This window comes from Formica exsecta, unplaced genomic scaffold (genome assembly GCF_003651465.1).
Source record: "Formica exsecta isolate Colony F162 unplaced genomic scaffold, ASM365146v1 scaffold222, whole genome shotgun sequence".
In the NCBI taxonomy this organism is placed as follows: domain Eukaryota; kingdom Metazoa; phylum Arthropoda; class Insecta; order Hymenoptera; family Formicidae; genus Formica; species Formica exsecta.
The window spans coordinates 1193731-1209803 of NW_021849518.1; the positions used below are offsets into that span (position 1 = coordinate 1193731).

At 33.8% G+C, this 16073-nt stretch overlaps 1 protein-coding gene across 3 annotated transcripts in view; it reads right to left on the reverse strand.

Moving 5' to 3' along the window:
• LOC115235469 (protein fem-1 homolog CG6966) overlaps positions 1–16073 on the reverse strand; it is a 30725-nt gene that overhangs the window by 5543 nt on the left and 9109 nt on the right. The window contains exons 1-5 of one of the 3 annotated variants that reach the window (XM_029807286.1): positions 1790–3198; positions 1330–1489; positions 736–936; positions 200–451; positions 6–52 (exon numbers count right to left, since the gene is read on the reverse strand). In XM_029807286.1, coding sequence (XP_029663146.1) covers positions 6–52; positions 200–451; positions 736–936; positions 1330–1411 — 582 coding nt within the window. In that variant the 5' untranslated portion in view covers positions 1412–1489; positions 1790–3198. Of the gene's footprint in view, positions 53–199; positions 452–735; positions 937–1329; positions 1490–1789; positions 3199–16073 lie in introns of those variants that run through there. The other 2 variants (XM_029807287.1, XM_029807285.1) reach the window with 2 other exon arrangements.

Below are 16073 nucleotides of genomic sequence, written 5' to 3' on the forward strand. Positions count from 1 at the left end.
CTGCTGAACAGTTGCGGAATGCCTATGAGGTACTCGACGATATGCGTGTGACCTAAGAGAAGGAAACGAAGAAACGTTTTCGATTAGCGCTCGCTTTTTTCCCAGATGTTTAATCATCGCGGAACAGATCGCTTCAAATGAGCAAAATAAACTATTTTAAGGGAACCTTCGAGTGGTGCGTGGAACTTTCTGCTTTAACCTGTTACTGCTGCCGCGAGAAGTGGCGTCATCCCATAGGAGTCCACGTCCATCTGAGCGCCGTGCTCGACGAGTATCTTCAGTATCTCCAGGGATCCGCTCTCGGCGCAGTCGTGCAGTGCCGTGTTACCCTTCACGGACTTGCGATTCGCGTCCGCTTTCAAGGCGAGTAGGAACTTTGTGATTTTAACGTGACCCCGGTAGCATGCGATCATCAGACATGTGTGCCCGTGTCGATTTGCCATCTCGATATCTGTAAAGTCGAAATGAGTGTTTTAAATATTTGGCGATATAAAGTGTAATTCTGTTCTTTTCTATATAGAAAAAAATCGTGCGTAATCGAATGTTTTATGGAATATTCCGTAAATATATATTTTCACCAACTTTTCATATTTTTCCAAATCACGAAATCTTTGCGTTTTGCTTTTATTTACTCTCCAAACAACATGCTGGCAGTAATTCTGAGGAACGCAGCTGAATATTCTCAGTACGAAAAATACATACATAATTTACGAATTCATATTTTGTGTTCCCTACCTGCACCATGTTGTACTAGAAATTTGACAATATCGTAGTGTCCATCGAAACATGCAGCGCGGAGAGGTGTAGAATTTGTTTTCGTGATCGAGTTCACTTTGGCGCCTCGTCTCACCAGCAGTTTGACTAGCGCCAAGTGACCAGCGGCCGCCGCGCACCACAGGGGTGGTGCACCCTCGATCGTCTCGCCTTCGAAGACCACTGTTTTTGGAAAGAAATGTTGAAAAATACATTTTACGATTAGTAGCAAAGCGGAAAATTAAATTAGTGTCTCGTCTTGCGAAAAGAATAATGACACAATGTAATAATCGTAAATAAAATGAATTGTGCAGTAATACAGTATGTGCAATAGATTATACTAGCGTATAATATACAAAGTATTTATCGTAATAATTACAATCTTTGCTATTAACATACTCAAAAAAAAAAAAAATAAAAAAATAATTAATCGTACTTTTTTAAAAAATAAATGAAAATAAAAATTTTTAAACAGATTTTTTTGCCAAACATTACTTTTACGCAGTTCGATTTGAAGATTATTTTCCGTAGACGGATAGAACAAAGCCGTTAATGAAAAGATGACTGTGATCTTACCTGACCCAGGCTGCTCCACGTCCGCCCCGCATTTTTCAATAAGATATTCTGCCACATCGTAATGTCCGTTCCGACATGCCATGACTAAGGGTGTTGCGCCATGGGTTTTGGCACCGACTAGTTGTCCTACCTCATCTTTGCCCCGATGTTCTAGGAACACCTTCCGAGAGAAAAGAAGAAACCACATGATACACGTGTCACCATTCTTTATGATATGATATGACATGAATTGTGTCGTAGTTGTAAAATATTTGCAAAGAAAGCGATACAAGTATTAAAATCAAAATTGATTAAACTTGAAAATATCCCGAACGTCGAGATAAAATAAATATTAATATTCCGTTCTTAATTTAAGTTAATTCAACTTTTATTTAAATCGTCATTTATATAATCGCGAGGTGCATTCTGTCGAGAAAACCTGTCACTTGAACGAATCGAAGAAGCTCTAGCATCAACTTACGTTAGACAGTACGGAACCCGTGTTGGATCGTTTAATGAGCTAACACGTTCGCGAGCAAACGGATGTGCCGTGCAAGATGCGTGCCGGCAGAGATTTCAAAGTCGACTGGTTTAAGGTTTATGCGGATTATCGTTGCAACGCACGCATACACACATCAAAAAAACCTCAAATAATAAATATTTAAATTCCAAAACCCCTGTTTTTTCTTGCTTGCGCTTCGCGTACGCTCGTCCTACGCTCTTAAAACTCTTCTCTCTCTCTCTTCGACTATAATAATTCACAATTCTCGATCTTTCACAACTCTGTCATACAGCCTCCTCGTGATTTTTTAGTCGATACTGTCCTTGTCTATCTATCTTTCAGTTATTGTACACTTATGCTCGAGATTAACACGAGTCTTTAAAATTTTATGACTACGATCGCGCGCGCGTTTGTATCGAATTAAATTTGAAGAAGAGGATTATACTGGCGAAGCAAAAGAATTTATGGAGACAAGTTCTTGTCGGCTGTTCGGACGTCGTCTGGAGATAATATTCGCGCAGTTACTCGCGTTGACGTTCACTGTCGGTCTAAATACCACGTGGCTGCGGCGCACGTTTCATTTAAATGTTGTGAGAGGCGGGATCCTTGCGTCACTGACACCTAAGAGACCCCCTCATAGACTTACGAGAAGATCATGCAACGAACCGCGAAGTGACAAAAGTTTTAGCTCGTCCTTCGCAGTTACACGTGAAAACGTATTTCGTCACGAGGCGCGCGAGATGTTAAGTACCGCGAACTAAATGCTGAATAATTTTATAATAATATTTACGCACAATGTCATTCGGCAATCAAATAATTATATCATCGTCGCATTATGACAACATATTAAGCATTGAGATTGTTAAATATTGAAAATGATTACACATTGGATTGTTAACAAATCAAGTCTCGCGTCTTCAAGAGACAAATCAAATCGAATTATATCGGAAACGATTAGTCTATGTTTTCTTCGATATCGAAAAAGATTACGATTCGGAACAGTTTCAATTTTTTTTCCACACGAGGCACTGAATGATATTCGCACTTTGCCGAAATTATCAAGAAAGCTCGACGATTATTTTTTTGTCGACGTAGAGAATCATCGAAGCAGTCCATCCGAAGCGCGCACCCGAAGAAGACTGAAGACAAAAGCCGAATTCCGAACTCGCCGTCTTCTGGAGAAATCATCATTCTCCGGCTGTTATGGATGTGCGAGTCCCGTTAAATGAATAATCGGAGACATGGGGACCCATCATGACAAGTGAACTGCCGCTTACGATGGTTCGCTACTGGGGGGAAAAGTGGGGACGATACTTTTTCGCTTTGTATTCTTTCTTATTCTTTTTGTCCTCTCCCTCTTTTGATGCTCCTCCTTTTCGAAGAGCAGACCTACATACTTTTCGTGAAAGCCTTACTTTGCTGTATTAAAAAAAAATATTTATTGTTTTATATGTGAGTCAGTGTTTTCTTCTTTATTTAAATTTTAAAAATTATTAAATAAATAATCGCCATAATATAAATTCATTCGCAAAATGTTGATTAAAAACTCGATACTTTAATATAAAAATCTAATATATGTGATTTTTTTCTCCTTATAATATTGTGTGTATATATATATATACATATGTAATTTACATTATAATGAAGTATGTAAACCTTTGATGTCTAGAAAAATAATCAGAAAAAAATGAATATAAATGTAATAGTCAATTATTATGCAAAACAAAGATAAAGTCGGATTTTAGAAATACACATTTTTATTAGTAAATTTTTATTAATAAAAATATAGTCTCTCGTCATCAAACTCGTCTTTTTTTTTGCCGACTTTATTTTTCCTTTTGCTATATGCATAATCACACGTTTAATTTATTTTATAATCAATTTAATTTTCATCTCAATATAAGCGAGAAATTCGATCTTTATTAGAGACCAACAAATCTCTGCTACTTTAATCTTATTCTCTTACTTCGTCGAATGTACAAAGTGCCGATGCCGTTATTTGTGTGCCCGATTTACTTTTTTTCGTGAGCTCGTTTGTTCATTTCATTCTGCTTCGACTCCCTGCTCGTCCCCTTACTGTCACGTTCTCGTTCGGTTCCTCGATAAAATGTAGGTAACGAGGTCAGCCGATGCCGAAACGAGCTCGTAAAAGATGAGATAAAACATTCGCCTTTATTTTCGCACTAAAAGAAAATGCGCGCTTTACGAGCATCTTTTCACCGATAATTTTCCACTTTAAGAGACACGCGACAGCTGCGGCAAACGGTTAATCGATAGTAATGATGTCGGACAATCAATAACAATGACGAAGATGCATCGGAAAGAATACAAACATCGTAAAACCGGGCTGTAAATTCCGTGAAAATAAAACGACTTCAAATAGAGATGATCCATCGATATACAAAAATTGCAACTCCCTACGAGCTGCAATGGCATGAAATTATGGTGTCAGATTTTCACAATGTCAGCGATAAGATTTTCGCAATTGTATCAAAGTAGCGAAATATATGCCCGCGCGATTTCGACACGCGATAAAATGAAACAATGCTTCAATATAGAAAGAAAGAAGAGAGAGAGAGAGAGAGAGAGAACGTCGCGAATAACAAATTATTCTTCGCGCTATCGTTATACAATGTTTGCTTCGTGGAAAATGGGCTATAACCGGCTCCTCGATGGCTTTTTTCAACGGGCTATCGATTATGTCGTTTTTACGCTCGCGTAGAGAGGAGAGGATATTTTAGTACAGTTTCGGAGCACTTTCCCGGGAGTCTTTCCCATACTAACCCGCCTAACAAAATGATGGAGAAATAGCAGCAATGGGAGCCGTTCGTTGGTATATCAACGCATCATTTACGGTCTAGTCATAAATTTAACGCTAAAGTCAATTAACGCTAGGTGCAACTGCGGTCAAGCACCGTACGCAACGGACACGGTATACATTTGTCTCGCGGCTGAATAATGCATGTGCAGTTGTTGTTGCAAGCATGTAAGACACGTCCCACTTAAATTTTACGTTCGCCATTTCGAAAGGTTTAGTTTGCCTACGTCGCATTACGAGAAGTAGCACGAGTCGTAAATAGTCCCTCCCTCCCCCTTCCCATTCTTTTACATTGTGTCGATCTAACAATCTGTTAAATTCGTCAATAGAGAGAGAGAGAGAGAACGTCGCGAGTAACAAATTATTCTTCGCGCTATCGTTATACAATGTTTGCTTCGTGGAAAATGGGCTATAACCGGCTCCTCGATGGCTTTTTTCAACGGGCTATCGATTATGTCGTTTTTACGCTCGCGTAGAGAGGAGAGGATATTTTAGTACAGTTTCGGAGCACTTTCCCGGGAGTCTTTCCCATACTAACCCGCCTAACAAAATGATGGAGAAATAGCAGCAATGGGAGCCGTTCGTTGGTATATCAACGCATCATTTACGGTCTAGTCATAAATTTAACGCTAAAGTCAATTAACGCTAGGTGCAACTGCGGTCAAGCACCGTACGCAACGGACACGGTATACATTTGTCTCGCGGCTGAATAATGCATGTGCAGTTGTTGTTGCAAGCATGTAAGACACGTCCCACTTAAATTTTACGTTCGCCATTTCGAAAGGTTTAGTTTGCCTACGTCGCATTACGAGAAGTAGCACGAGTCGTAAATAGTCCCTCCCTCCCCCTTCCCATTCTTTTACATTATGTCGATCTAACAATCTGTTAAATTCGTCAATATCAAAGAACACTATCAATCTCAAACGCAAAACGGAATAAATGTTTGATCTTACAACGTTTAACGTAGCGATATTCGTATCAACGTCCAAGGCGATATACGAGCCGACTGATTTTATCGTTGACGAGAGGGAGAGATAATGAAATATGAATGAATAGTATCAATGATAGCAATCATCGTAAATGATTCAGCGATAATAACTATTGGCAAATTAATCTCCCGCATGATCTCAAGAATGATATATGATGATGAGCAATATTTATGATAAGTATTATATTAATACGTTGTTGTTCTTATCTATAATTCTTTATATCGCATTTTATATATATAATTTATTAGAGAAGTAAACTCACGGCCAATTAAGTTACATTTGAATTAACGACAAATGTAATTTACGTGAGAATGCTGTGAAAATCCTATCATGCTCGACCTCGACCGACTTGCCTCACACGCAGTAATTACGGCATTACAGTTGAGCACGGATATTCCAGAGCGGTGACAAAAAGTTACCGCGAGATAATTATACGATTATAGCATTCGAGCATTAGAAAATTACGCTCGCTCAGGCAATTTCGCGCCGGAGACTTCGGACATTGTTGTGTACGCGAGCGATTTATTACTATAATCGTATCCGAAGACACGGTAAGTGCATGGATCCGATCGATAACGATTACAAACGACGCGGGATATACAATCGCAACGATTTAGAAAATGATCGATGCCGAAATGATTATTCGTCATTATCCGAGAAACCTGCCGGAAAATTGGATACTGCCTCTCGCGGCGCGATTTATTATATTTTTCGCTTCGTTTATCGGTACTCAAAATAATCGCTCGATAAATTGTTAATTTCCGCTATATCGTTATATAATAACGTGGAACATTGCGCTCTCAAATACCGATTTTATAAAAAGTAGTCGAGCGATCAATTAACTTGACGATGTTGTGTGAGATTCGTTTAGCGAGCATAAATTCGCTAAAACTTGATTAATCGGAAATAAAAAAATCAAACAGCTACTCATTTAGCGCTAAGTGCTAGTTATATATACATATATAAACACTGAAAACTTTTTCTTTTCTCAATCTGAAATCTCGTCCGTTTTTCCAAAAATTGTTTTGACTCGCAAAAATATATTGTAAAAAAATTTTTCGCAACATGATTAAATTACATAGATTAAATATACAAAGATTTTGCAGTCTCAAAGATTAGAAAATAATGATTTTTGGAACAAGACGCGCGATTCTTTTTTTTATGTGATTTATGTGTTCGCGATAACGATGAGGATATTGTAATACAAGAAGCGCTTTGTCTCTTGAGAAAGATCATTAATCTATCAGATCATTCACCTATGCGCGATTACTACAGCTCGATAATATCGTGATAATATTGAGAACGTAATCAATAAAAAGAATCAGAACAATCGTTGCAGCGTTATTATCCATTATTTATACATTTTGTTTCTTCTTTACTTTTTTTCTCTATCTCCATAATTTAAATATATATATATATATTTTTTTTTTAATTTTACTTTTGGCTTAAATTTTTCAAGTTTATATATACTATTTGTAACTATTTAAAAGAGGGGGAAGAAGAGAAAAAATACACAAAAATTATATTTAGCGTTATACGATAGATTGCTCAGACAATTTTGTGTAAAAACAATTCATAACTCGGAAAGAAGAAAATGATAAGATAAAATATAATATAAGAGAGAGAATTTAATATATGTATATATTTCAAGGCAACTTATATCTTAAAGGCAACTTTGTTTCGATTGATCCTTAAAGAGAAGAAAAAATTATAGTTTTAAAACAGGCTTCATCCGTTATTTGGTATAGATCTATAGATTGAGTTGTTTTTAAATCAGTCACCCGAAAGAGAATGTCTCATGTTAAGGACAACGAACTATCATTGTCGGACGAAAATAGACTCCGGAGACGACGAAATGCGTTCGCGCGCGCGCCTTTCGTCAGTCCATTTTTCGCGGTGGAGAATCTTTTTCTTCTAATGCGAAGAGGAAATTATTCCGCATCATCATCAGCTACCGTTATCGGACTTTCCAACTGTTGTCGGGATTGTTGTACCAATGTCCAAAAGACATAGTGATCGTCATTCATGAATTAACCAAAACATTCCAAGCAGCTGCGAAACAACCTTGAAATTTCTCTGTAGAGACTTTCATGGCCAATCATTATATTAAGTTATTTTGAATTATTTAATTGAGAATTAAAGAGCTATAAGAGTCGTTTAGCAATGAAAACACATTCCTAGTTTATGAATAATCAAACAGACGAATGAAGTTAGCCCCCCGATATTAGAAATCATTAAGTTGTTTTTATTGCACATTGTTTGCATATGAATGCACTTTTCTGTTTTTGTTTGCACACCCCTAATATGAAGTTAGTTTTCCAAAAAGTTCCTTTTTTTTAAATAACTCTTTTTTTTTAATGTACAAACGAAAATTCAAACCGTTTTGAAATGTGCAAATAAAAATCTATCAATTAGGGTAATTGAAAACAACTTTTGTAAAAATTGGTGGGCTAATGTGATGTTGCGCCCTCCCCCCAAAGTTCTTTTTGAATAACTTTTTTACTAGAGTTGTACAAACAGAAATAAAAAAAATGCATTCATGTGCAAACAATGTGCAATCAAATCATGTAAAAAAACTTAATTATTTCTAATATCGGGGAGCTACTTCACCCGTTAAAGAAACAGTAATGGTGATGAAGACAGCTAGCTATTTTTACAATCATTGTAAATACAAGTGCTTGGCATTAAACAAGTGAATTTGTGTAAATTATTTATTTAAATAGTCAAACAATTGTCAAGTCTTTATTTTATTCTTTTTTAAATGCTTTCTGAATCCATTGTCAATAAATTGTGCATTAGACTTACCCGCGTGAATGTTTCATCATCGTTAGACACGTGCTCCATTAGTCCCAAATAAATATTTAGATTGAGACTTAATAATTGAAATCACGTAATCAGAAGTCAAGATATTACAAAAAATGCAAGCAAAATACCGGGAAATGTTTTAAACGAATTGGTTATTATATTATAGTCCAACAATATTGGAAGAAATATTTGCTTGTTATTAGGAATGTAAATCAGAATATAAATTTGAAATCTTGTCGCGTAAGTTAACGAGCATTTATGAGATGCAAATGCATGAGTTAATCTACGATACGCGTCTGGCAATAGTCAACAGGATTACTTGATTTTAAAACAAACAAATAAAATCTTAAAAAACAGGTTTATAAGATTTATCTAAAAAGTGAAGAATTTACTTTTTTATGTTTATGTATTATATATTATTATTGAAAGAAAACATATATATATATATATATATATATATATATATATATATATTTCATCATTTAGCAAGAGAATAAATTACATGTGCAATACTTTCACTTTACCGATTATATATATATTCTCGTCTCATTTAGAGAATCTTTTCTAGCACCGATTACATTTATTTAAAAGAAATACTTTATAAATTACAAGTCAATTCAAGAGATAACTGATAAAGATGGTAAATAAACTGCTTGCAATCACACGAGGAAATGACAAAGATTAAAGATTGGTTTGATCACCGAACAAAGGGAGAAACGCGTTTAGCTCAAAAACGAAGCAAGGACGACGAACAGACTAAACGTAGACTTAAATTATCACTGAAGTGACTTCCTCAAAGCGAGTAAGGATCTAGCGCGGTTTCATAAGAAAAAGGGTAGGAGGTGAGCGAAGTTCAATCACTAGCATAACGTTGGAGGTGGATCGACGGTTGTCGAAGTCAGGAATGTATTGAGCTTGAGAAAGTCGCCGGTCCAGATAGATTCGATATTCAAGATAGCATTGATATTTTCGCAAGAGATATCAAAAAAAAAAAAAAGATAAAATTTTAGAATAAAGTGATATAATTTTTAAATGCTTTCTGAATCCATTGTCAATAAATTGTGCATTAGACTTACCCGCGTGAATGTTTCATCATCGTTAGACACGTGCTCCATTAGTCCCAAATAAATATTTAGATTGAGACTTAATAATTGAAATCACGTAATCAGAAGTCAAGATATTACAAAAAATGCAAGCAAAATACCGGAAAATGTTTTAAACGAATTGGTTATTATATTATAGTCCAACAATATTGGAAGAAATATTTGCTTGTTATTAGGAATGTAAATCAGAATATAAATTTGAAATCTTGTCGCGTAAGTTAACGAGCATTTATGAGATGCAAATGCATGAGTTAATCTACGATACGCGTCTGGCAATAGTCAACAGGATTACTTGATTTTAAAACAAACAAATAAAATCTTAAAAAACAGGTTTATAAGATTTATCTAAAAAGTGAAGAATTTACTTTTTTATGTTTATGTATTATATATTATTATTGAAAGAAAACATATATATATATATATATATATATATATATATATATATATCAATTCAAGAGATAACTGATAAAGATGGTAAATAAACTGCTTGCAATCACACGAGGAAATGACAAAGATTAAAGATTGGTTTGATCACCGAACAAAGGGAGAAACGCGTTTAGCTCAAAAACGAAGCAAGGACGACGAACAGACTAAACGTAGACTTAAATTATCACTGAAGTGACTTCCTCAAAGCGAGTAAGGATCTAGCGCGGTTTCATAAGAAAAAGGGTAGGAGGTGAGCGAAGTTCAATCACTAGCATAACGTTGGAGGTGGATCGACGGTTGTCGAAGTCAGGAATGTATTGAGCTTGAGAAAGTCGCCGGTCCAGATAGATTCGATATTCAAGATAGCATTGATATTTTCGCAAGAGATATCAAAAAAAAAAAAAAAAGATAACATTATAGAATAAAGTGATATAATTTTTATATAATCTTAAGCAAGTTGAGGTAACTTGCATATTTTTTCTTTCAATCGTTTCAATTTGTTGATAATAGATATTAAAAATCGATACTCATTCTCCTATCGCAAAAAAATATCACGAATTATATTAATATGACCGAATTTTGTATGCAAGTTACTGTAATCATTTTGTAACACAAATATAACAATGATTTATTATTTTATAATCTTATAATAAAGTTCGTCGTAGAATTGAGAATTTTATAAGAATAATTTTTATAATAAAAAGATTTAACGAAGAGTAACGGCGATAATACAATCGAGAAAATTTTCCGCTTGCTTTGAAAATTATAAAGCCCGAGAGCCATCACTGTCGGCGAGCGATCGAATCATACAAACGGTCATGCGGCCAAACACCTCCATGCAGCTTTCTAATTGTTCTTCCTGATCGGCTCTTACCGGCAGCACGCGATTATGTAACATGCTGTCATACCGGAGAAAAGTCAGATAATATTATTCAAGCGTAATAACGATTACGTGGCGCCAGTTGCACGAGACGTTTATGGCGAGAAAATCACACGAAATTTCGCGTAGTCCCGGAAAAATCATGGCTTTTTGAAAAATGTCATATATACATTTCGAACATAATTTACTTGACGTCTCCCCATCGTTCTTACAAAACAGCTTTTTTAAAACGCCGTAACTTTATAGATTTCCTTATTTACCTCTTCCCCCATAAAAAAAAAAATTTCTTCGAGAATGATATTATATATGTGTGTGTATATGTGTGAATAAAGTTGATATAATTAATGTATTGACGTTACATAATACAAGATATTTCAAAGAGATGCAACAGGTTATGCTAACACGCACTTTTAATGTAAATATTAATTCCTGTAAACTGTATATGTAGCTCGAAATGCGTAATCATTATACGGAGCATCGCTCGATGTCACTTTATCAGACTCTAACGTCAAACTTCTTATTTTAATTGCCGCATTTGTTATTCAATTAGCAAAATTATCAAGTATCGCGAAAATCACAAAATTACGCTTTTTAATTCGATAAACTGTCACAAAACTAAAGAAAATTGCATCACCGCAAATTAAATTAAAAATAAACTTATAACTAATAGAAATTAACACATAAATTATTAAACTGAATGAAATTAAAATACAGGATGTTTCTAAAGTGATTATCTATTTTGCGAAATAATAGGAATTATAAAAAACATCTTTGAGATAAGACAAAATGAAGATTTGAATATATATATATATACATTTCTACGAAATACATACTTTACAGACTTAATTGAATTATTAGTTTCTATGTGCAACTATCAATGTCTCTCTACAAATCTCAAAGCGACCAACTGTTTCACGGAACACGCAAGCAGCACAGCAATTGAACTTTTATAAATACATGAATTTGTATAACAATGCCATATACCATTATGCCGGAACAAAAAAAGATTCCAATTTCACCAATATATATGATATATGTTAATCACTTTAGGAATACCTATATTATAATGCAAAAAATTAATTTACTTTATAATTTAAGCAAATTAATGCAAGATATTATCATAACGATCATAATAAAATGTCATAAGTAAATCAAGATGGTATCATAATTAAAACCAATTAAAAAATTTGACTTTGTAAAACTATGCGGTGCTACATCAGGAAACGATGCGAAACGATGCATTGCGAGTCGTATCGTGTATGCAAATGAAGTGCAAAGAAGAGATCGACTGGCGGAAGAAGGGAAACGAGACGCAAAATTGACGGCGCCAGACGTACATAAAGCCGAGTTATGTCAAGTTACACAGCGCATTTACTTTCTAACCGGCATCATTACGTGGACTTTCAACGAAAGTATTATGATTGTAGTTGCAATAGTGACATTATCAATTACAATAAGAATGTCGCGCGGCCGTAGTTGCGAGATTTGTTAATTAAGGAATTGATCTGATATACGCGTATGTCAATATGAAAATGAGGTAACCAAATGCATGGGAAAGTACAATCACCAAACAACTATCAAGAAAAAAAATGTAAGTCAATGAAAAACAAGAACTTTATCATATTATCGCACGGCATAAATTTAAAACGTTTGATTAAATGATTCTATCGCTTTAATCCTTCTAACGTACGCGTTTTAACCACACATTTTAATCCCAATAATAATGTGAGAATAATTATATTATAGTAATATAACATATAAGATACATAATCTACTTGAAATTAACATTTCTAAATAATAATTGGGATTTCAAGAACATCTGCATTAATACATTGTTGTACAGTTACTCGATACAAAATTTGCCTTTGTCATTGTTATTTCTATATTTCCAAGCATTGTGATATGCTTCCGAATTACGATTTTATGCCGTATTATGTAGCAATGCGAATGAGTATCAGAGGTGCAAAGTTCATTCGATTCATTAAGCTTATTGATCAGGCCTCGTCAGCGTGCCACGTAGTTGCTAATTACCTGCTCAATCACTGTCCTAATTGGGGACATCGTACTTCGTATTCGGAATATATTTATGCCCTGTATTTATGACTCACGATGCCGGAAATGACTGACTTTGTAAAAAGTCGATCCTTTTATATGTGGATATGTTTTTTTCAAAATATATCATCTCGATAAGGGGGATCTAAATCGCTTTTTGTTAATAATCTTCAAAATAGTGCATTTTTAGAAAAATCTTATTGTATAATTTAATTAATTTTAACAAATTATCAAATTCTAGAAAAACTTGTCTTGATTGTTTATTGCAAACATCATATAATTTAAATCTTTGTATTAAGGGACATATAATTCTCGCGATATGTCGCAATTGCAAATGAGGAAATATAAAACTTATTTACAGATAAAAAAGGCATTTCCGAGTGGGTGACATGAAAAGTTGATGTTCTACGTAATGCGATTCTATGAATCATCGATAATGACCACGCGCAGTGATTTTCCGCGTTTCACGATTCAACAAAAGTTAAGTGGATTTTTCGCGTCCTGCGAAGAGGAAAATGCTAAGATGTGTAGTCTATTTTTTTTATAACTTGTTTACATCTCAAAAAGCAATCAACGCACGTTCTCCGCACTAATGAATATGGACCACTTGTGAAACATGTTAGATATCAACAATAAATAATGCGCTTGATGACGACAATCGACATCCGACTTTACGTCGTGGCGACAGATCACGTAATATCATATATTGTTGCATTAAATAGCGTAATATGCAAATTTCTTACATCAGTATAAGATAAGATACAAAGATTCTTTTAAAACTTCTTTCGTTTTTCTTTTTGAAATAACTGAAAATGTATTATTTTTTGAAATTTATATATATATATATAGGTATAGGTATATATATAAAATTCTTTCACATAATCTTCTTAAAAAGAATACGATCAATTTCACGGATTTATAATTTTCGATGCATAATTAAAAAGAAAGATCGCGTGAATGCATTTTAAGAAATGTCGCAATTGCGTGCGCGTGCTCGCACTTGGAATACTCACAACTACGTTTTACGTTGAGTTCGTTCTTGCAACTGACCTGCTTTTCGTGGACTTCCGGCCATAGATATATTATATAGATAGAGCTTTGTGTCATCTTTGCCTTAGAGTCGCGTCAGCCAAGATAAATAGCAGATTTTCCTCTCTTGCGCATACGCATTCGTACGTTTATCTCGGCGGACGCACGTCGTTTGTAAGAACGTGGAATTTGCATGAAAATTTTAAGAAATTTAAGAATTAACAAGTACGAGAAATTAAATGTATTGTATTTTTATTAAACACGGTATCTTCTACATAAAATAAAAGAGATTATTTTCTCGTCAGCAATAGATTATTTTATCGGCCGTCGGGAGGAATGCGCGATTGCACATGCGCGAGGGAGGAAAGTATCTTATTATCTTGGCAGACAGTAAAATAGATAAAGCTCTATCTATATATAATATATCTATGCTTCCGACCCAGCTACAACTATTGTAAGTATATGTGCGAAATATAACGAGTACAATCACACGATTTCGCAAACGACAGGAAGCGTTGCAAACGGTGCTATTGTCGCTGTTGTTAATTATACTTTAGCTATCGATTAATTCATCGAATCGCAGCCATAGAGCAATTACACATATCATTGTATTATCTTAAAATAGTTTTTCCATTTCCCTTTAACATGTTAGAATTCTATACATTTGATGACACATTGTTTCAAATTCTCACGTTCTAATTTAGTCTTATTATATTACAGAGCTTTATATTATTTAACGTCAACGTATCGATACTTGTACGTATGGAAACTTGACGTCAAATTGAAAGATTTGCTGATTATTTGTAAGATGTTTGACATCTTATGTATGTGCTTATATAATATTTTATATATGTATATGTTTGTGTGTAAAAATGATAATCGGACGTATAAGACTAGTTTTGGAAAAATAAATCGACGTAGCGAAAAATGATTAACGGTAAGTATCAATTATAATCATAATCTTTAATTTTTTCTTTTTTCGAAAAAGTTTTCGATTATTTAATAACAAGGGATAAATGTAGTGAAAAACTTGGCGTAAAGGAGCCATTTGGCAATAGAATTGTATTGAAAAATTTATATGTATGTTTTTTTGCCAAGTACTCTGACACATTGTTTCAAATTCTCACGTTCTAATTTATATGAATAGATAATCTGATAAGAATCCGTAGAAAATTATAAGATTTTTCATTAAAACAAATATGAAAATTATTTTTTTTTCTGTATATTTTTTACTCTGTTAAACAAATATTATTTTCGGAATAAACTATTTTTTTAGAGATTTATTTTAAAATTTAAAATTTATGTTAAATCGTATTACGTGAGAAGATAAAAAGCAGAATTAAGAAACAATTTTGTCCAAGCAAACATCCTTCATTGTCATGAATAAAAACACTATATTGACAAATATTAAAACACAATGTTTCTGCCGTTTTTAAAATTAATAACAAAGCAAACAGTTCAATTTTAATACTCTAAAAATATATATATCAAACAATAGCTTTTTATATTATTATATTATCTTGTCTATATAATTCATAAGAGAGAAATAAAATAAAATATTGTCAGAATGGAGAAAAGAAAAAGAGCATGTGCTAATAAATATATGCTAAACGATTACACTGAATACTGTGCTGAATTTGCGTAATTTATAAAGTGTTAGCCTTTATCAATTTGAATCTTTTAATTTCAAAAGTGTCGTATTTATCTTGCCGTTTGTCTCATATTTTTCACCCCTCCGTTCCACGCGAAATTATGTCTCAGTTATGTCTCTGACTCACCACGTATTTTACCAGTGTACGAATAATATTAGAACACGATATAGAGAATCCAGTGCAATCTGCTTCTCGAATGTTGACGCGACACAAGGTGAGATCGCGAAGCAATATTTGAATTTAACAGATACTTTATACTCTCTCTATTTTTCATCGATTCGTTTTTAAATATATTTTTTACATAAATATATTTATATTATATATATATATTTTTTTTTAATGTGAAGAATGCTATCACGTCTACACACATACACCCACACATATACGCACAATAGAGGTAACAATTTTAAAATATTGATATCATAATGATATAAATATAATTAAGAAAATATATTATAATTTCATCTCACATATATGTATTAATTTAATATGTTTATCAATTATTTAAG